This window comes from Trichoderma gamsii (genome assembly GCF_001481775.2).
Source record: "Trichoderma gamsii strain T6085 chromosome Unknown Scaffold_13.2, whole genome shotgun sequence".
NCBI lineage: Eukaryota > Fungi > Ascomycota > Sordariomycetes > Hypocreales > Hypocreaceae > Trichoderma > Trichoderma gamsii.
In genome coordinates this window covers 263718-284848 of record NW_020171350.1, presented here as the reverse complement: position 1 = coordinate 284848, position 21131 = coordinate 263718, and the positions used below count along the sequence as shown (strand labels likewise).

Below are 21131 nucleotides of genomic sequence, written 5' to 3'. Positions count from 1 at the left end.
AATCGAGTTGGTTCGCAACTGTAGTGCCACATGCATGCACTGTAAACTCAGAGCCTAGGATTGCACGCACTGCGCCGTTGAATCAATCACATCGAGCCAAACCCCGATCTGCCCACTCTTTTCAGCTGCTGGATAGTAACGAGTCAGAGCTGTTCTCCGTTTATCAATCAGTCAACACTATTCAGCCCTCGCAACAACAGCAGAGACACACACAACAACAACCACAACAATGAGAGTCTCAACAACAACTCTTAGGGCTGGCCGATTGGCCCAGTCCTTTTCACCTTCTTTCAGACAAACTCCAGCCGTGGTGCGAATCAGCAGCCGAGCCAACAGCACCGCCGTCGACTCTCCCGTCAACTTTGGAGCTGCCCCTCCCCCTCCCCCGCAGCAGCAGAAATCGGGCCTGGATGGCAAGAAGCTGGTGGCAGACGCTGTGGCAGCAACGCAGCCGCGCAACAACTGGACCAAGGAGGAGATTTCGGCCATTTACTACCAGCCTCTGCTGGAACTGGCCTACCAGGCCGTAAGTCATCAATTGATGGTCTACGTATAAATCAAAGACGTTGAAACTAACTCGACTTGATCCAGGGATCGCTCCATCGCCGCTTCCACAGCCCCGGCGAGGTCCAGCTATGCACGCTGATGAACATCAAGACGGGCGGCTGCTCCGAGGACTGCTCGTACTGCGCCCAATCATCGCGATACTCCAAGGACACGGGCCTCGAGGCTAAGAAGATGGAGTCGGTCGAGTCTGTGCTGGAGGCCGCGCGCCAGGCTCGAGCCAACGGCAGCACGCGCTTCTGCATGGGCGCGGCGTGGAGAGACATGCGCGGCCGCAAGTCTGGCCTGAAGAACGTCGTCGAGATGGTCAAGGGCGTCAAGGCCATGGGCATGGAGGCGTGTGTGACGCTGGGCATGATCGATGCCGAGCAGGCGCGCCAGCTGAAGGACGCTGGACTGACTGCCTACAACCACAACGTCGACACCAGCCGCGAGTTCTACCCTTCCATCATCTCAACCCGCTCGTACGATGAGCGTCTTACTACGCTGAGCCATGTCCGCGATGCTGGCATCAACGTCTGCTCTGGCGGTATCCTGGGTCTCGGTGAATCATCAGAGGACCGAGTTGGTCTGCTGCACACTGTTTCCACGCTCCCCAAGCACCCGGAGAGCTTCCCAGTCAACGCCCTTGTGCCGATCAAGGGAACTCCATTGGGTGATCGCGAGCCCATTGCCTTCACAAGCATGCTGCGCACCATTGCCACAGCACGTCTGCTGATGCCTGCGACTATTATCCGTATTGCTGCTGGCCGCAAGACCATGTCGGAGGAGAAGCAGGCGCTCTGCTTCATGGCTGGTGCCAACGCCATCTTCACTGGTGAGAAGATGTTGACGACGGAGTGCAATGGCTGGGACGAGGACAGCGCCATGTTTGGCCGATGGGGGTTGGAGCCCATGCAGAGCTTTGACAAGAAGCCGGTGGACCCCTCAAGCGCATAGATGAGCGTTCACGAGCTAGTTTTTAGCGATTTTGTTTTGTTATGAGAGATAGGAAATGCAAGAAAGGATATAAAGAAAAGGACATCTCGCAAAGAGTGTCACAGGATGGCACTAGTGAGATTATTACACATATATAAGCACAATTGTTTTATATCAATTTCTATAACTTGCTCTTTATGGCTCCTTTTATCCATTCTTCTATCGCCTTGCATAGCCCTTCCACCTCTTCCACGGTGTTTCCAGCATGCAGGCATACTCTTACTCTGTCCTGCCCAGCTGGAACTGTTGGTGCTACAATTGGTCTCACAGTAAAGCCCCTCTCTTGGCAGTACTGCGCCAGATTTCTTGCTCTGCTTGTAAACAGTGGTAGGATTGGCGACTGTGGCGTCTCTGAGTTTATGCGAAATAATTCTGGTGAAGGATGATGCTGCTCAATGAGACCAGCGAGGAGATTGTGCATATGGAAGATAAGTGACTGGAGATGCTCAAGAAGAGGATCGGCGTGGCCCTGTGCTAGGAAGTCGTAGGTTGTGCGTATGCTGGCGAGAGAAGGGAAGGCCATGGCAGTTGTATAGATGAAGCTCCGGGCATAGTTGATGAGATATGATCTCGTTACTGAAGAACATAGCACAATGGCTATTTTCATTCAATTAGTATGTTGGAAAGAAAATGAAGGAATAAGACAAAACTCACCTCCAGAGCATCCCATGGCTTTGCCAAAGGTGTGCACACGGCCCCATATCCTGCTTTCAAGCCCAAGATGGCATACGAGTCCTCTTCCCTGAGAACCAAATATTCCCGTGGAGTGCGCCTCATCGACAATGATGTAGCCGTTTCCGAGAGGCAGTCTTTTTTCCACGCACTCAACAATGTGTTTTAGCGGTGCTGCATCTCCATCCATACTATACACTCCTTCAACTGCTATGAAGATGTTTTTCTTCCCATTCCGCACATCAGCCCCTTCTGCGCCCTCTGATAGGCTTCTCAATAAAGAATCGAGGCATTGAAGCTTGTTCTTCTCAATTGATGTTTCCAATGCTGCTGCAGAACATTCATAGACCTGGTTGTGTGCAAAAGGGATTCTTTGCGCTCTGCTGAGTCTCATGCCATCATGAACACTGGCATGGATCAACTCGTCGTAAGCAATGACATCTCCCTTTTGCGGCACGCAGGCAAATAATCCTGTGTTGGCTTCAAATCCAGAGTTGAACAACAGTCCTGCATCCGCGCCGTGAAACTTGGCGATTCGATCTTCTAGATCCTCTGTAAATGCTGAGTTGCCATCTAATAGCCGAGAGCCTCCAGATCCAAGACCAAAGCCGGCTTCGGAATCTGCTGACTGCAGGTAGGGCTGGATGAAAGACAGGTAGGCAGCTTTGACAGCCGGATTAGACGAAAGTGATAGATAGCTGTTTGAAGAAAAGTCGACAGAGTTGGAAGAAGGAATTGTGAGGCGACGAAGGCGGCCTTGAGACAGGCGTAATGAGAGGATATTGGCGAGAGTCTTGTCGAGATTGGAGGCCATCGTTGCCGGCTTCGTTTGGCTCAATTGGTCGACTCAATCAGGCTTGTCTCGTCAATCGAACTTTTGCTATCCCGTTTGATATGACATATGCACGCTTTGCCATAAACAACAACCCATGCACATGAATACAGTCACATTCGGCCTGTATCGGCGTCTGCGCAAAGGAATCCCGCTCACGCAGTAGTTGCTCATCACATGGGTTTAGAGAAAAAAATAGTAGCAATATCTGCTCCACTACACCTAGCTATACCCAATTGTCAAGCTCAACTGTAACTCTACGCCTTTAAAAAGCCCATCTACCAATTAAAAAGCCCGCTTGTACATGTTAGGGCAACGTTGACAGATTGCCTCGGGTATGCTAACGAATAGACAGCTTTGTTGTCCGGCTCTAATAGCAATGAGGGATTTCGAGGTTCCCAGCCCGTGTCAGTTACTAGTAGGTATCGAGTTCTCCGGCCATTCAACCCAAGAGCTGTCATGGGCTGCAGAAACCCCCACTTTGGCCTGGACAAACGGAGATCGGCACGGCCCCCAACAAAAATGACAAAACGAAACAGAGGGAGAGAACAAATGCATTTCGCAATTCGCACTGCCAAGAAAGCTTCAGCTTAGTGGCCGCCATTACCCTTCTGGGCTAATTCTGTATTCCTAATTCGGCCCCAAGAGGGACTCATCGGTTTTCAACTCTCTCTCAGCCTCAAAGACAACAAAAAGAGTCAAAGAGGGAACAACAAAGGAATTCCTCCTAATGTCTCTGATCTAGAATCTCAATCAAGCTCTGTTCATCACCTTCTTTTAATTGGTCGTCATGCCACAGCCGCCACCGCCGCTCGCATCGCCGCTTTGGCGCTCCCTGCGCGCGTACCAAATCTTCGGTGCCAACACCGAGGTGGGGAAGACGGTCTTCTCAACACTGCTTTGCAAGGCTGCGGCTGCGAGGACGACAGGTCGCGGCGTAGCGTTCTTGAAGCCTGTTTCTACGGGGCCGGATAGCGAGGCTGATGATCGGTGTAAGTGATTGCCCTTTTGAAGCTAGAAACAAGAAAAGAGAGAAATTGCAAGTAGCTATCAGAAGTGGGGTTAACGATGAAGATGCAGATGAAGAATGATACAACTCACTTGAGGCTAATGGTGATAGCATTGCTGATTAACACATCTATCATCTATGTAGTCACATATCAAAATTCGCCCCAAATGTCTCTAACAAGACTCTCTTCCAATACAAAATCCCCGTTAGCCCACACATCGCGGCCAAGCTCTCCAACACCGTAAGTCTGTGTCCAACCTTTCCAGAAACAAGGCATCCGAACTCACTATTGCCTCCTCCTCATCCTAGACAATCCCTTCCAACGATACCCTCCTCTTCCAATGCAGAGACTACGCAGCTCAATGCGCCAACATAGGCCGGAAATGGCTTTTTGTTGAAACTGCAGGAGGCGTTCACTCACCTGGTCCATCAGGGACAACTCAGGCGGATATGTATGCGCCTCTCCGTTTACCTGTTGTTCTTGTTGGTGATTCTCGCCTAGGGGGTATCTCTCAGACGATATCAGCCTTTGAGTCACTTCGCATGCGGGGCTATGATGTTGAGTCGGTGGTGCTGTTCAAAGAGGACAAATACCAGAACTTTGACTATCTTTCAGAGTACTTCGCAGAGCATCACGATGTGCCCGTCGCTGGGGTAATCGAGCCGCCTGAAAGAAAATCAAGTCTTGAAGACGATGTCCGAGCAATGGCTAAGTACTACGAGGAGCAATCCCAGGCTAAAAATACGGGCGATGTCATCTCACATCTCGATAAGCGCCATGAGCAACGCATCGCATCCTTGGATTCCATGGCTTCTCAGGCTCTCGAGAAAATCTGGTATCCCTTCACTCAGCATAGTCTACTCACTCCCAAGGACATCAACGTCATCGACTCAGCCCACGGCGACTACTTCCAGACTCTCGCCCCCTCATCTTCATCGTCATCTTCACAAAACGACAGCCTCCTCCGCGCTTCATTCGATGGCTCAGCATCATGGTGGACTCAAGGCCTCGGCCACGCCAACCCCAGACTCACTCTAGCAGCCGCCTACGCCGCCGGCCGTTACGGTCACGTCATGTTCGCCAGCGGCATCCACCGTCCAGCTCTAGAGCTCTCTTCGACCCTTCTCAAGGGGATGAACAGCCCTCGCCTCGACCGTGTATTCTTCTCTGACAACGGCAGCACAGGTATCGAGGTGGCTCTCAAGATGGGCCTTGGAGCAGCAAAACTTCGATACGGATGGGCCAAGGAGGAGAAACTCGGGATTGTAGGCCTCAAGGGTTCGTACCATGGTGATACTATTGGTGCTATGGACTGCTCTGAGCCGAGTGGATATAATGAGAAAGTTGAGTGGTACGATGGAAAGGGCCATTGGTTTGACTATCCGACTGTTCTGTGTATCGGTGGCAAATGGCGCGTCAATGTTCCTGAAGAGCTGAGACAGGCATTGGGCGAGGACGCAGATTTCGGCTCGCTGTCAGAAATTTTTAATGTTCAAGGCCGAGAGCAGAAGGGTCACCATATTCGATATGAAGCCTTTATTAGAGAATCTTTGGAGCGACTCGTCAAACAAGGCCGTCGGTTTGGTTCGGTCATCATCGAGCCTGTTGTTCTTGGTGCTGGAGGCATGGCATTAGTGTAAGAATCTACCTTCCCATCAGCTCTTAGAAACCTCTTACTAACCCTCTATTCACAGAGATCCTCTTTTCCAGCGCGCCCTCGTCAACGTCGTTCGAAAATCCCCAGATCTCTTCCGCAAACCTGGTGCCGCCGTCGAGGAAACCTCCAGTGACCCCAACGCATGGACTGGCCTTCCCATCATCTTTGACGAGGTCTTCACTGGCCTCTACCGTCTCGGTCGCTTTACTTCTTCTTCCTTCCTCAACACATATGCCGACATCTCCGTCCACGCGAAGCTTCTTACAGGAGGCCTTGTCCCGCTGTGTACAACGCTCGCTTCGGAGAATATCTTCCAGTCATTTAGCTCTCAAGATAAGACTGATGCACTCCTCCACGGCCATAGCTACACAGCACACCCTGTGGGCTGTCAGGTCGCCTTGGAATCCCTGAATGATTTGCAGAAGATGGATCAAGACGGGTCATGGGATTGGGCAAAGTCACAAGGCTGGAAATCCTCCGAAGCGTCTCTCACAAGCGGCCAGTCCTCTACCAACGTCTGGTCAACCTGGCCTCGCGATCTGGTAGAGGATCTTTCCCGCCAAACAGATCGCGTATCGGGCATCTGGGCTCTCGGCAGCGTTCTTGCAATCCACATCAAGGACGCATCGGGAAGCACGGGATACTTTAGCAATGCCGCGCAGGACCTTCGCGATACCCTCATTGCGGGGGATTCGGAGGGCGCCAATGGGTCATGGAATGTGCACTGTAGAGTGCTTGGAAACGTACTGTATCTGATGGCGGGGCAGAAAACGACAGAGGAGAGCATTGCACAGATTAGTTCAGAACTGCGAAAGGGACTACAGGCCTAAATTTAGATAGGCAGATATAACAAGTCAATAATAGTGATGAAAGACATGGGCTTATAGTAAAAGGACTATTGTGAAACAATACATGAACAAATATATTTTCAAAAAATGCCGAGCGAAGCCTTTGATCGTGTTGAATAGCTCTCCTTTACTTTTCCTTCTCTTTGTTCGAACTACAAAGTCAGCACTTGATGTACTCATTTCTGTCACCCCCTATTGACTTCGCTCTAGAAAACGAATCGCATCTTTATCACACATAAGTAGAAACGTTTCGACGATCTTTAATCCAAGCGCCAAACAATGGTGTTCAAATGAAGATGTGCAGCAACAAGTGTAAAATATACATCTGACGTTTCCAGAGCCTTTGGCGTAACACTCACTGAATTGCGGCGAAAGAACAAAAAGATGTCTAGAAATGCCACTCATAAACAGTGATTTATACCGCTAATGATTGTTCCTTGTTGTAAAAGACGCGCAAGTCTTTGTATATAATATGGAAGGTCAGATCAAAACTCACAATAACTAAGTAGGTTTAAACAAGATAGTGTCGCAAGTTGAGAGCTGTAACAGCAGGTATTGGCAAGTTAAGAACTCCCATCATTTCAGCCGTTTTCGCAACTCAAATATCCTTCGTCTCAACACGTGAGATGGTATGCTTTTCTTCTTAAGCAGACTTTCTCCTCAAAGCTAGCTAAAGCTACAGCCTCGATTCACTCTTCGCCGAACAGCTACTCTCATTGCACAACTCCAAAATGGCGGGCTTTGATCTCATCTCATCAGTCTTCAGGTCATTATTCAATCTTATTGCGGTAAATAGTGACGAAACAGAAGAGGAAGGTGAATCTCGTCAAGAATGTAGGCCGCTTAGTGATGTGCACATGCCCCTGCCGCAAGATGAGGGAAGTGGAAGCGACGAAGAAGGGGAATCAGAGGAGAGAGAGTTCCGTGACGCAAGTGAGAGTTTCGAGGCCGTTGAAGTTATTAACATGGATGACGAATATGAAAGTGGCGAGGAATATCTGGAAGAGTCTTGTCTCAGACTCATCGTGGCTCTGGGTCGATGTATGCCCCCCACTGCTCAGTCCATGATGACCACTGCCCGCTCCAAGGTTCCAACTATTTCGGCTCCAGAATACTCCGACTCGGATTTAGAAAGCATCAGTGACTATTCCGATACAGATGGGGGTGATAGCTGGTCAGTCATCGACGAGCGATAAGATTCAGGAACCATTCTGAATCAAAACTAACAGTTGACTTGCATAAAAGAGTATTCGCTCACGGAGAATTTGAGTGAACCAGGCGCGGAGATTTTTAGATGACTCGAGTCCGCGGAGACTCCACCTCTCCAATAAAGCGGCTGCTGAGTTCGGCAAGGCAAATCTGGGGATAGGGCAGGCTATTCGGTGTTTTTCTGTTTCTATTTTGTTTCTACATTCGCTTCTGTGCTGGATTTTTGAAGTAATTGGCGGCATACCCGATGAATGTATCAATTCACTTTGTTTTGATTAAGTGATTTATAATATCTTTCGCGTAACTTGCTTGGTGATGCTGCAGGACATGAGCTTTTGACTTGACTCGTGAGGCGTAGTCGGAACGAGTCGGGCATTGTAAAGGCGACTTTAGTCGCCCGTACAGACCGTAAAGGCCGTAAAGACAAGTTATGAGTAATATTAGTTAAATAAATATGATGAGCTATTGCATCCATGTCCGTGTACTTATTGTCCAGGCTGCGCTAAAATGCATCGGAGCACCAGCTACAATAGCTTACACGTAGCATGTCACATCCGAGATGCAGCTCTAGGAAATGCCACTCTCTCTATTTGCTACCTTTTATCGAATAAAACGTTTGCTAAATAAGAATATTTTTATGAAGAAAAAGTACCAAAGTTAAAGTCATATTTCTATCCTGATACTACTGGTAATAGGATATATCATGGGGTGATGATGCATGAACTTAATATTCCCTTTCCTCTAATCTTACCCAAGGTAAAAGCATCATCAATCAGCTCCACGACTCTGGCAATAGACTGCTAGCCAATCAGTTTCAGCGCATATCCAATTCGTCTACTGCCGCTCCCTCTTCCCGACTCGCCCACTTTTTTGCCTCACCTTGCAAATCGAATTACTGCAGTATCTCCGTCATTTCAACCCACAGAGAGGCGGGCTGCTACCAAAATAAACAAGGTGAGAAAATAAAGCCACAAGCCATCGCCCGCAAATGCTGATTGCCGACTCCTATGCCGGTAACAAGTTCTAGCTCGGGGTCTCGGATTGGTCTTCGCCCCAGGCCAGTCCTTGCCCCTCTTGGAAACAGCAGGCCTTGTAGGCTGTTAGCCTGTATTCCTCCATCTTTGCGGCGTCAAAGACCGCCACATGCGGAAGGCTTGTCGTGCTTTGGCTGGGCGGCTAGAAGCCGCTACCATCTACCGATTTCGCACCCCTTGACGCCTGGGGCAGATTGCGGGGTTAGCCGTCCAGGGAGTTTTGTATATATAGCGAATTGGCCTGGGATGGTATTTGCGTTTGGAATCACAGCAGATTTGTCTGAGTCTGACGTGTAGTTTATCTGTCTCCTCATCTTTCCTCTTCTTTGTTTCTTTATGCATTTCTCCAAAAATCAGACTTCCAAGTGTTGATACACATCACGAAATACCAGCATAAACTTTTGCTGCCGGTCAGCGTTGCTGACGGAAGAATCAAACGGCGACTTATCCACAGGAGCTGCTAAATAGTCGGGGCTCCATAAAACCGAGAGCTTCGACCATCCGACAACCGAAGCAACTTCACATTTTAGTGTCGCGAGGCCTGTGCTCTAAGAAAAGAGAAACGAGCCAGCAAGAGCTCGTCAACGCAGCCATGGCGCTGATTGAAAACCTCCTGTCGCCGTGGACTCTTGTAGCCCTCGGCGGATTGCTGGTAGCGTCATATCTCTACGACTTTCTTGTCACATATGCGCCACTTCGTCGCTTCCCAGCTCCCTTCCCAGCTCAATTTTCAAATCTATGGCTTTTGAGTGTCTGTCGCCGGGGTAATCGCTATGCGACTGTTGACAAGATGCACAAGAAGATGGGCAAATTCGTGCGAATCCAGCCCAACCATGTCTCTATTGCCGACGACGAGGCGATCAATGCTGTCTATGGCCACGGTAACGGCTTTCTGAAAGCGTATGGCGCACCCCCGTTGAACCTCTCTTTATAAGTCAAACTGAGTAGGACTTGACACTTACATGCCACAGTGAATTTTACGATGCCTTTGTCTCTATCCAGCGCGGTCTGTTCAACACGCGCGACCGCATTCAGCACACGCGCAAGCGAAAGATGGTTTCCCATACTTTCTCTGCCAAGTCCATCGTTCAGTTCGAACCGTATATCCACCAAAACTTGGAGAACTTTGTTAAGCAGCTGGATCGCCTGGTAGACACGAGCCAGTTCCAAGACAAGGATGGGAAGAAGGAGGCCCGCTTCGATTGTCTTCCGTGGTTCAACTTCATTGCCTTCGATGTCATTGGCGATCTTGCTTTCGGTGCTCCATTCGGCATGCTCGAGAAGGGCGTCGATCTTGCGGAAGTTCGAGGCTCACCGGACAGCCCTCCCATTTATGCGCCTGCTATTGAGATCCTGAACCGTCGCGGTGAAGTGAGCGCGACTCTTGGCTGCTTCCCAGCGCTCAAGCCTTATGCCAAGTATCTGCCCGATCCTTTCTTTAGCCAAGGTCTCGCCGCAGTGGAAAACCTGGCCGGGATTGCAGTTGCCTGCGTGAAGCGACGCCTTGACAACCCCCCTGATGTTGAACGCAAGGATCTTCTCGCTCGATTGATGGAAGGCCGTGACGACAAGGGCGAACCACTTGGAAGACAGGAGTTGACCGCCGAGGCCCTGACGCAGCTCATCGCTGGAAGCGACACCACCTCCAACTCGTCATGCGCCTTGATGGACTTTGTAGCTCGCAACCCGCGCGTCATGGAGAAGCTGCAAGCCGAGCTAGATGCTGCCATTCCTCACGGTGTCGACGTCCCAACTTACGACATGGTCCGCGACCTGCCCTACCTCGCCGCTGTCATCAACGAGACTCTGCGCCACCACTCGCCTTCTGGCATTGGTCTGCCTCGTCAAATCCCCGCGGACTCTCCAGGTGTTGCCATCTGCGGCGAATTTTTCACTGCCGGCACTGTCCTCAGCGTTCCTACCTACACAATTCACCACTCCAAGGAGATCTGGGGCCCCGACGCCGACGACTTTAAGCCAGAGCGATGGGAGAACGCCACGCAGCGCCAAAAGGATGCCTTTATCCCTTTCAGCTACGGGCCCAGAGCTTGTGTCGGCCGAAATGTGGCCGAGATGGAGATGAAGCTGATTGCATCTACTTGGGCGAGAAGATATGGTGCCAAGATTCTGCAGGGCCCCATGGAGACAAAGGAGGGCTTTTTGAGAAAACCATTGGGACTGGATATTGCGCTGTACAGGAGGTAATTCGCCTCTGAAAGGGAACGGGAGGAATTGGATTATGGCTTTATTGAGGCGTTTATGGGCGAAGGTTGATGCATGGTTTAGAGACTTGATCAAACGCCCATGAGAGACTAAGCTGTATCTTATTGAACAAAGAAGGTAAGGGAGCGCAAGGTCAGGGTATTTTGTTATCTCTAGCTTAGCATAAAATGTAACAATTCCATGTAGTTATTTCCATTCTTACTCTACTTCAAGCCAACTTTAGCAGTGAAGCCTTCTCAGTAAAATAGATATGCTTTGCCGCTTTCACATGTATAGGCGCACACGGCATCAATAACTCCTGTGGCCACGAAACTCTATCTGTATTTTTGTCCAATCACAAGTATCAAGTGTCACCAGAAGAGGATCTTGCATCTCAAAACTCTAACAAACGCATGCGGAACGCTCGATTAGAATTTCGCAGGCTTTATAAAGATATTTTACGCAGTGGCAAACATCAACAAATGAATCCTCTCTCCTCTGTGGCGCAATTGGCTAGCGCGTCTGACTGTTAATCAGGAGGTTGGAAGTTCGAGCCTTCCCGGAGGAGAATCAAGCTTTATTTTTGCTTTTTAGCCAACCGTTAGTTTCTTTTTTTTCTTCAGTAAATGAGGTAGGCTCTTATTCCACATGGAAGCTTTGGAATCAAGGTTCAAGGTTACTATAAGAGAGAGGTAATAATTAAGAAGAAATGTGTACGCATATGTAGAGCTATGTAAACGACTGCTATAGAACTCCTATAGAACTGGGCACGCTGTAAGACCACTGTCGGGCTTCCTATCGCCGTGCTGTCTAGAAAATGTTACTGAATGTATGCGATATATATCTCTATTCATTCATTGAGAGCACTATTTTAGAAGCATCCCCATATGCATTTGGCACTCTGTAGGCATAGTTGATGGCTTATAAATTCTATAGCTGACAATTCCAATTTATTGTCTCTCTTACTTGAGTGTTACCGCATTCGTGCAGTTGCCGTTTTGGGAACATTATTATTTCTAATAAAAATCTATCTTCTGCATGTTTCTCATTAATCTACGTTTGAAAATAAAATGAATGAATTATCAGAGTGTCCTAGAAAGATCTTTCAATTGTATAATACCTAATTACTTAATTTGTCCTAGGTCTTTGTCCTGTTTGCAGCGTCATTAACCCGATTCTTCAGCTTCTAGGGTATTCGCAGAATCTTAATTTGCGCCACTCCGCTGCAGCGCACATTCAAAAGCCGATTGCCGTTCTGGTATTCCCATCTAAAATAGGCACTTTGGCCGAGTGGTCTAAGGCGCCGTGTTCAGGTTCTGTCTGGTCTACCAGATGATCTATTCGCGGTCTAGAAATAGGCGAGGGTTCGAATCCCTCAGGTGTCACTAAAATTACTTTTTTGCCATTAGTTGCCCTTGCGCACATTCTCTCTCTCTCTTTTTGGCTATGGACATTGGGACTTTACACACAGATGCATTTTTGTTCATATTGTCTTGTGCCAGCTGATGTCTTTATACCTGGGGACTACGTATATAAGTTGAGCGATGATGCATCTACGGATTCACCTGCCCCTAAATCTCTGTCTAATCATAGAACCAAAATTTGGAGGATGACTGTATCAAATCGTGATTCTTGATCCTAAACATGGATATGTATAATGAGATAATTGAGATAGTTAAGTATTAGGCGAATGACGCAGTACTCTAGAGAACAAGAGAGATAAGTCACAGTCAAAAGGCTGAATTTGACTCTACGGGATCAGTCGCACTGAAAATGACAATTTCAGTATACAATTATCAAGATTCCTACTACTACAAGAACTTGAATTGAATAGAAGATATCACGAAAATAAAGATGATGTTTAATTTATGTTTATTGATCTTGAAGCTTCGAGAATACACATTCGTGTGAGAGCTTCGCACAACATAGTAAGTAACCTCGCTGACGAAATGCCATCTATTTCATCATCATACACTAGTATGAACATCAAAGTCGACTATCTTGGAACAGTATTCCGTTAATAATGCTCGCCGATAGTGATTAATCGCTTTGGCGAAGGAGGCTTCCGCTCGCGCCCGCCTTGGCGTCCGCTCTGCCTCCGCTCTAGACTATGACGAATGCGCGACCAAGATCCAGGGGCAGAGAATATTCTCTCTATATACCGGTCTTAGCGATGCTAAATCCATCGGAATTAAAACATCTTGAAACTTATTCCCTTGCTTGTCTTGATCTTGTCAATGCAGCCTTGGATTTTTGTTGATGCTGCTCAAGTTATGAGGCGGGCACTAGAGCGGACGAAGAGGCAAAGGGCGGGCTGTGGAGAGAAGCCATGATAGATTGCACCAAGTGAAATCAACTATAAAAAGATGAATTGATCTGATTATCGTCTGTTTGGAAAATCATCTTCATCTACTCCATCAATCGACATACGCACAGAAAAGTATCATCATGGCATCCACCCTTGTGCCCAAGAAAATATGGTTCATCACCGGCGCATCCTCAGGCCTTGGCCTCAACATGGCCCTGTCTGCCCTCCGCGCCGGTCACCGTGTCATTGGAACCGGCCGCAACATTGAGAAGGCTGCAGCGCAACATCCAGAGTTTGCTCAACTAGGCGGCCAATGGCTCCAGCTCGATGTATCTCAGCCAGGCGCTGAACGAACTATACAAGACATCGTAAAACTGGAAGAGCAGCGTTTCAGCACCAGGAATGAGCAGCCCCACTGGGTTGCTGTGAATAACGCTGGAGCTACTCTGATCGGCGCAGTGGAAGACATGAGCGAGAATCAGATCCAGCAGTATTTACAGACCAATGTGTTGGGCTTCATTCGTGTATGGAAAGCTTTGTTGCCGACTCTACGCCGCAACCGCACAGGCACTGTTGTCAGCATTTCATCCATCTTTGGTTTCGTCCCAAAGCCAGAGCACATGCTCTATAGCGCTGTCAAAGCGACTACCGAGTCTCTGACCGAATCGTACGCTACTCTGCTCGAGCCGTTTGGCATCAGGACTATGTTTGTGGAGCCTGGCGGCTTCAGGACCCCCTTTGCAGGCAACAACTCCAAATCAGATGGCGGTATCTCGGCGGATTACGAATCCAAGATTCAAGCTTGGATTGGCGTTTTGGATGCAGCGCAAAGGGATGATACAATGCTGACGGGAGATCCCATCAAATTTGGCGACAGAGTTGTTGATGCTGTTGAAAGCCAAGGTTTATTTGAGAGTATCTGGGCAAAGCACGATAAAACTAAAGCTTTGAGAATCTTGCTAGGAACAGACTGTTATAGCTTGTTCAAGGAAAGGGTTGAGGATTTGCAGCAAGGATATATCGATATGGCTGAGGTGGCTTATTCCGCAAATGTAGATGAGTAATGTGGAAGCGCATTTTATCTTCAGTTAGATAGAAGCAGGTAGTTGAAGTCTCTTCATTAAACCTAGATGTTCGAAATATCTGTAATGAAGTAAGAAGTGAAAAAGAGATGTGGAACAACGCCAAATCATCCGGATGATGGCGTTAGCGTATTTGATGCGGTCTCAGAGCTAATCAGACTGAGAATACCCGCCTGGTTGAGTAACGCGAGATATTCCGTTGCAAGGTTCCAATTCTCGCCAATCAGCTTCAAGTCTCGCACAATATCTTCCAAGGCGTTGTACATTTGCGGTTCGTGGTCTTCTCGGACAAACCAGGCACACTCTGTGGCCGAGTGGTACAAGCATTGCGCTATGAGAGGGCACTCGATATTGGCGCGCGCAATGGCCGGCACGATATTGGAGGAGATGAATATGATCCCGTCCAGACTGGCCTTTTGCATCTCCGTCTCCATGGCCATTCGGCTCTGCTCCACGAAGGTTCCTGGCTCATTGCACCCGTAAAGGTTGTAGAGGAGAAGACGAGCAGAGCTGCAAAAAGCGAGTGCAATTATGGCGGATTTGCGCAAGACTCCTTCAGAGATGTGTCCTTCGATAGAGCTATGCAGTGATGAAAGTGCTGAATGAAGCGCTTGAGCTTCTGGGAGGAGATTCTCAACTTCCTGTAAAGCCTTTTTGCTTGCTTTATGGTGCATGACTCTACTAAGCATATGTGCAGCTTGGCACATCTTGGCAAATGATCCAACAGACGTTAAGCTGCTGAATGACGTGGTGAACAATGGCTCGCTGGGGACAATCTTTCCTTCGTCCCAGTCATCGTCGTTAATCGGCAGCAACTCATCCCGGGCGGGTTCGGGCACCGTGATTGGCAGATTCGTTTCAATATTCATGAGCCTAATCAACAGTCAGTAGTGGACATTAGCGGGCATAAGGGCAAAAGAGTAATCACCTGTCTAGCAAAAATATTGCCCACCACGTCCGGCGCTGTTCCTCCCGAAGTGTCCAAGTCTCGGCGCTTTTAAAAAGTTTGTTGTTCTTTCTATCATGGAGACCCAGCAGAAGGCCTAATCTTGACGCTCGACCAAGAGTCGAGTACGCAACAGGATAGATGGCATGAGACAACTCATAGGCTGCTAAGAGGATGAGAGACTGGGCTAATCTCAAAGACAAGAACCCCGCAGACTCTGCTTCTGAACACAGTGATCTGGCTAGCAAATATGAAGGAGAGTCTCTAGCCCCATTGCCATCTCTCGTGGTGAATGCTTTCATGCAAAGCAGTAAGATGGGGAGACAGCCATCCGCGTCATCCGAGCCGTTATTCAGCTCATTGAATAGACGTTTCCGGCTGACCATCGGTATCCATTCGTGCACCGTTGAGAGATATTCTTCGCATAGAGCGGCTCTATCATCTTCAAGATGTTCGGCCACTATCCCATGAATATCCAATTGGCGGCTCCATGAGAAAGCATTGACTCCCTGGGACGCTAAATCATCAGAGTCTAAGAAAAAGGCTAAAGGAAACTCTTGGGCAGGTCTAGGGAGGCACATGGTAGAATTGCCGTTCGAGTGCATCCTAGATGGAATTGTGCCAACATGAAGAGCCTGATCAATGCGACTAGCCGCTTCTGCTGCTATAGGCTCGGCGTACTCGCAGGCCTTTCCTAGACGATGGCACTTTGTTCATCGTTAGCTTTGGACAATTGATCATGAGTATTCCTCGCAAATTAGACATACCAGAGAGCACTTAGGAACTTCCCGCGTGCACTTTCTCTTCAAGCGCCTGCGACGAGTCATGTCAGCCCTCAGACGATTTAGATAGCCGTTGGAGGTGAGGTGTGGATCATATACCGACAAGCTCGGCAGGCTTGGGACGAGTAAAGCTTTGGTGGCATTGTTACGGTATGCTATTTGCGTATAGAGGTCTATTAATTTCTCAACATTGGTTCAAGAGAAAATCATTCGCTGATCGAGTCGTTGGTTATTTTGTCTTGCGCGGAGTTAAGCTCGACGGTAAGATTTCGCCGGAGAGTTGGATCGAAACGGCGATTAGTCATCGCATTGATCACCCGTTTGCTAATTTGAGATGGATGACAAGAGCAGTAGCTTTCAGCAGTCTTGTTCAAACAAAGGAGTAATGAGAAAGATACAGCCTGTTAGCTAATAATCATGATGAAGTTAGCATCAATACTTGTGGCATGACTGCACTGTGTTTGCTCTGTGATGAGATGCATTTCGCTCTCTGCACGATTCAATTGATCAGATAGAGGGGGATCAACCTTGACGCTTGCTTTTGATGCATCTATCTATGCCTAAATATCCGGACCCCTTAGCGGCTCATTCGACTTATCAATCAATGTCGTTTTCAGATCCGGCATCTTGTCAAAATCCTCATCAAAAGGCCACATGGGCCTTCTTATCCGATGATGTCCCAATCTCTTCAAATCCTGATCAACACCGCCCGGGGTCAATCCCAGCATCCAACCCTTTGCCATGTCATACAGCTGCGGCTCAAGATATCCAATCTTCACGATAACAACATCAGCTGACCTCGGAAGGAGATTGAGATCGGTAAAGTCCTTTTCCTTATGGTATGGCTTGCGGAGCTTTGTCAGAATGGCGTACACTGAGCCGACCTGCAGTACGACTTCGGTTTCAGCATCTCGATCGCCATGCTTGATCGAATGAACGCGACCAGTCATTGTGAGTGGAGGCGCGTGAATGTCATCAACTTCTGCGCCAGCAGTCACTGTAACAATGGCGTCAATGCCCGCAGCAACGGCCGTTTCGATAGCCTTGGGCCCTGGAACGCTGGCATATATAACTGTATATCCAGAATCAGGCGATTTGAACTCTGGCCGCTCAAGCAACTTCGTCAGCCCCCAAGTCATGTCGCCCGAGCCTCCAGCCGTCGGATTATCGCCAGAATCAGAGATGAAATACGGACGCTCGTTAGGGGGCGACTTGACGGCCGCATCAAGACACTCTGCAAAGCTACCAGTAGGCGCAACGAATTTAAAGTCGGCTCGCGCATCCCAGAATAACTTGGCCAGCTTCTCAGCTCCCTGAGAAACCGCGCCTTCGTCCCATCCCGTAACCACAATGGCAGCGCGATTCCTCGGCTCATCAGCCCAAGCATATCCTACCCAGATTGCCGCATCCAGCACGCCATCCACCGCCTCGACTTCGGGCACAGCAGCGTAGATGTGTTTTGCCGGCTCGTCTCGCGTCGAGGTCTGCTCTCCGGGAAGCAGAATGGGGACGGGGATCCAGGCCTTGAGAGGTCGTCTGCCAGGCTCTGTGCCCTTGAGCACGTTGACAAGGTTGCGACATGCGCGCTCTTTGGTGTCCATGGCGTCTTCGTGCGGTGCCATGCGGTAGCAGGTGATGAGATCGCACATGTGCGCCAGTTCTCGCGAGACGTTGCCGTGGAGATCCATTGACGCCGATACAATGACATCTGGTCCGATGACAGCGCGGACGCGTCTCAGGAGCTCAGCTTCGACGTCGTCCACTTCTTGCACGCACATGGCGCCGTGGATATCAAACCACAAGCCATCGACCTTGTTCTCCGAAACAATCACCTGCAGCCTCTCGATAATCTCCTTGGAGAGCGCCTCAAACGCATCGCGAGTCACAATCCCTCCAGGAAGCGCATGTCCGATGAGGGCGCCCTTCCATTCTGCCTCTATTCCCAGCGGCGTATCGCCATGGAGAAACTCGTATCGTTCGACAATCTCGTCGCCGCGCTTGGGGTGAAAGGCCGGGGCAAGGGTGACGGCAGGGGAGAAGGTCGACGTCTCGCAGGCAAGGCCGGCCACCGCGATAACAGGCCGTTTAGACATTTGCATTTTGTCTCTGGTGGGCCGATAACGCTTACGCCTGGTCCGTATGATTATATTGCTAGCGCTGTGTTGCTGTTATCCTCCTCTACCTCCTCCGCCCTTCTTATAGGTTGGCCCTTTGCCAGCGTAATATTAGTCTATCTCCAGATGTGTGGAAATGCGGAGCGGCGAGGCCAGTTATAACTGCTATCACGTCGCGTTCAATGGTTATCGTCGTATTCTCCGTGTCATCAATGGTTTCGAGAGCTAAGGAGCCGTTTATCCGCACAAGTTTCTTCTCAATGGAACTTGACTAAGCTGATATGAAGTCTGGTGATCAGTGGGGGAACAAACGCGGGGTATCGCCAGCGCGAGGAGGCGAACCCTTGGAGTTGAAGATAAGTAAAACATTTCCAGAAAAGGTAACTGACTGCAGGTCTGCCACTTTTACCCGACGGCCCTTGTCTTGGCTAGTTGAGCCGAACCAATATGAAGCCGTTATCAAAGACCTAGTGTCGACCGCTCTCACGATATCTGGGGATCGGCCGTAGAATGCTCTCTTTCTGGCAGTGTTATCCGCTATGCTGCCGGCACCCGATGAACCGTTGTCGGCGAACTTTTGCTCGGAAAGATTCTGAGCTATCATGCGGTGCCAGCAAGTTGGTGTCTCGCATCAATGTTACATCCAGCAGATTAGCTTTAGAGTAGCATTTAGTATATATCTCCCGACGACCCGCTGTTTGTTGGGTAAGAGAGAGGCGGATTGATTCGTTTAGTAACAGCGAGGGAGGGTAGGAGACATTCATAGTCTCACCGTCGTTGCTTGTCGAGCTTTCGCTCAGATTTCGTCAATTCGGGGCATTTTGTGTAAGTGTGAACAGGGCAAACAGAAGCAGAAATCATGCTTCGCAAAACTCCGACTGGGACTTGGATCCCAGCCTGGGTCCCAGAATCCACCGCCACGGTCTCGGTCCTTCTGCTGGTCTGCTCCATGGTCCAGTCTGCCACCGGTGGCTATGATGGCTCTATGCTCAACGGCCTCAATATCTTGCCTTCGTATACAAACTATTTCCATCTCGACAACCCCGCATTTACCGGCCTCAACACCGCCTCTGTATTCATCGGCGGCTTCTTTGGACCCATCGGGGCTGGTGTCATGACCGATCGCCTCGGTCGCCGGCCCGCCATCTTCTGGGGCTCGATGGTCACGCTGCTGGGAATTCTTCTGCAAACTGCGGCGCAGAATATTGCAATGTTTGTTATTGCGAGAATCATCCTGGGCTGGGGCGCCGCGATTTCTTCGGTCGCTGGAGGCGTCTATCTCAGCGAGACGTTTGCGAGTAGATATCGTGCATGGGGCGTGGGAGTAAGTGCTATTCTCTTTTGTGACGCGTTTATACAGAGAGAGAGAGAGAGAGAGAGAGAGAGAGAGAGAGAGAGAGAGAAGAGGCGTCTTTGGAAACTGACTATTTTCCCTTTTTATTAGATCCTAAACAACTTTTACTATGTCGGCGCGTTAATTGCCGCCGGAGTCACTCTCGGCACAGGCCAATGGCAATCCACCTGGGCTTGGCGGCTGCCATCCCTTCTCCAAGGAGTCTTTTCGCTTGCGTGCATTCTCGTGCTGCCATTTATTCCTGAATCGCCGCGTTGGCTGGTCAGCAAGGAACGCTATGAGGATGCCCGTCTATCTGTCGCCCAAACGAATGCCGATGGCGACATCACCAACCCCGTTGTGGTGGCTGTCTACAAAGAGATTGTCGATACTCTCGAGTGGGAGAAGAAGAACGACATGACCATGAGTCCTCGGGAGATTATCAAATCTCCGACAGCACGCAAGAGAACGTTGATTGGCGCTTCGGTCGGACCCTTCTCATGCATTGCTGGAAATGTCATCGCGTCCTACTATCTCGGAAACGAGCTTGATACGGCGGGCATCACGGACCCAAATCAGCAACTCAAAGCTGTAAGCACGCTGCTTCATGTCTTGGAAGAGGCGCCCAACTAACTATCTGTATAGAATGTTGTTCTCAACGTCTGGTGTCTCCTCTGCGCATTTGGAGGGACTCACCTAGCAGCAGTCTGGGGTCGAAAGCCCACCGCACTGCTTTCACAAGGCCTCCTCATCGTCTGCCTCTTCATCATTGGCGGCCTGACCAAGATGTACCAAGACAATCCGGATGGCGCCTCTAAGAGCTTGGTCTATGGTGACGTCGCTGTGATGTTCCTCTTTCAGGGAATCTACTCCATCGCCTGGACACCTTTGTTGTATCTCTATCCGCCCGAGATCATGAACTACCCCATCCGAGCCAACGGACTGGCATTATCAGGATTCGCTTTGAATGGATTAGCGTGAGTACTCGTGTATCTCAGAAGTGACTGACTAAGCTAATATATTTGCTTCAGCTTGCTTCTCACATTTGTCATGCCCATTGCGCTGACAAACATCACATGGAAGACGTACATTATCAACGGATCGTGGGATATCGTCACGTTTTTCCTGATTGTAAGTCTCGTTTACAGTGTTGAAACAATAAAAGTGGATATGATGCTAATCTGGTTAGTATATCTATTGGGTAGAAACAAAAGGAAAAACATTGGAGGAAATCGACGCTATTTTCGAGGGAGAGAAGCATTCATCTGTGCCCGATATCGAGGATATCCGGACAGGCAGGAAGACCGTGGATGTAACACAGATAGAGCTTGAGCTTCACGAGGATGTTGGATTGAAAGAGCATGAAGCTTGAGGCAAAAGTATTCATTACGTACGACTTTAATATTAGTAAGAATCTAAACCAAGTGATTTGATGACACAGATATTCAAGTTAACCACATCACAGATCCGTGTTATAATTTTTTTTTTTTTTGGCACAGTATTCGATAAACATATTGATATTAACTCCTACTCTATCTTTTTCAGACCAAATAGTATATA

General features: G+C 49.1%; 9 protein-coding genes across 9 annotated transcripts; 6 read left to right on the top strand and 3 right to left on the bottom strand.

Moving 5' to 3' along the window:
- Positions 1–229: 229 nt before the first annotated feature.
- TGAM01_v204534 (biotin synthase) lies at positions 230–1503 on the top strand (the record flags this gene model as incomplete). The annotated part of the gene is made up of 2 exons (XM_018810605.1): positions 230–526; positions 592–1503. The coding sequence occupies 2 exons, from the start codon at positions 230–232 to the stop codon at positions 1501–1503; spliced, it is 1209 nt and encodes a 402-aa protein (XP_018656170.1).
- A 160-nt stretch (positions 1504–1663) lies between these two features.
- On the bottom strand, positions 1664–3028 carry TGAM01_v204533 (aminotransferase class I and II; the record flags this gene model as incomplete). The annotated part of the gene is made up of 2 exons (XM_018810606.1): positions 1664–2139; positions 2197–3028. 2 exons carry the CDS (start codon positions 3026–3028, stop codon positions 1664–1666), a joined length of 1308 nt encoding a protein of 435 aa, XP_018656171.1.
- An 808-nt stretch (positions 3029–3836) lies between these two features.
- Positions 3837–6543, top strand: TGAM01_v204532 (hypothetical protein; the record flags this gene model as incomplete). Its single annotated transcript, XM_024549441.1, has 3 exons — positions 3837–4038; positions 4489–5692; positions 5751–6543. The coding sequence occupies 3 exons, from the start codon at positions 3837–3839 to the stop codon at positions 6541–6543; spliced, it is 2199 nt and encodes a 732-aa protein (XP_024405781.1).
- Positions 6544–7292: 749 nt separating this feature from the next.
- On the top strand, positions 7293–7757 carry TGAM01_v204531 (hypothetical protein; the record flags this gene model as incomplete). Its single annotated transcript, XM_018810608.1, has 1 exon — positions 7293–7757. One exon carries the CDS (start codon positions 7293–7295, stop codon positions 7755–7757), a length of 465 nt encoding a protein of 154 aa, XP_018656173.1.
- Positions 7758–9396: 1639 nt separating this feature from the next.
- TGAM01_v204530 (benzoate 4-monooxygenase) lies at positions 9397–11009 on the top strand (the record flags this gene model as incomplete). The annotated part of the gene is made up of 2 exons (XM_018810609.1): positions 9397–9704; positions 9776–11009. 2 exons carry the CDS (start codon positions 9397–9399, stop codon positions 11007–11009), a joined length of 1542 nt encoding a protein of 513 aa, XP_018656174.1.
- A 2445-nt stretch (positions 11010–13454) lies between these two features.
- Positions 13455–14378, top strand: TGAM01_v204529 (hypothetical protein; the record flags this gene model as incomplete). The annotated part of the gene is made up of 1 exon (XM_018810610.1): positions 13455–14378. The coding sequence occupies one exon, from the start codon at positions 13455–13457 to the stop codon at positions 14376–14378; it is 924 nt and encodes a 307-aa protein (XP_018656175.1).
- A 125-nt stretch (positions 14379–14503) lies between these two features.
- Positions 14504–16169, bottom strand: TGAM01_v204528 (hypothetical protein; the record flags this gene model as incomplete). Its single annotated transcript, XM_018810611.1, has 3 exons — positions 14504–15269; positions 15325–16049; positions 16110–16169. 3 exons carry the CDS (start codon positions 16167–16169, stop codon positions 14504–14506), a joined length of 1551 nt encoding a protein of 516 aa, XP_018656176.1.
- Positions 16170–16684: 515 nt separating this feature from the next.
- TGAM01_v204527 (hypothetical protein) lies at positions 16685–18223 on the bottom strand (the record flags this gene model as incomplete). The annotated part of the gene is made up of 1 exon (XM_018810612.1): positions 16685–18223. The coding sequence occupies one exon, from the start codon at positions 18221–18223 to the stop codon at positions 16685–16687; it is 1539 nt and encodes a 512-aa protein (XP_018656177.1).
- An 874-nt stretch (positions 18224–19097) lies between these two features.
- TGAM01_v204526 (hypothetical protein) lies at positions 19098–20943 on the top strand (the record flags this gene model as incomplete). The annotated part of the gene is made up of 5 exons (XM_018810613.1): positions 19098–19562; positions 19683–20162; positions 20217–20548; positions 20603–20702; positions 20761–20943. The coding sequence occupies 5 exons, from the start codon at positions 19098–19100 to the stop codon at positions 20941–20943; spliced, it is 1560 nt and encodes a 519-aa protein (XP_018656178.1).
- Positions 20944–21131: the final 188 nt, after the last annotated feature.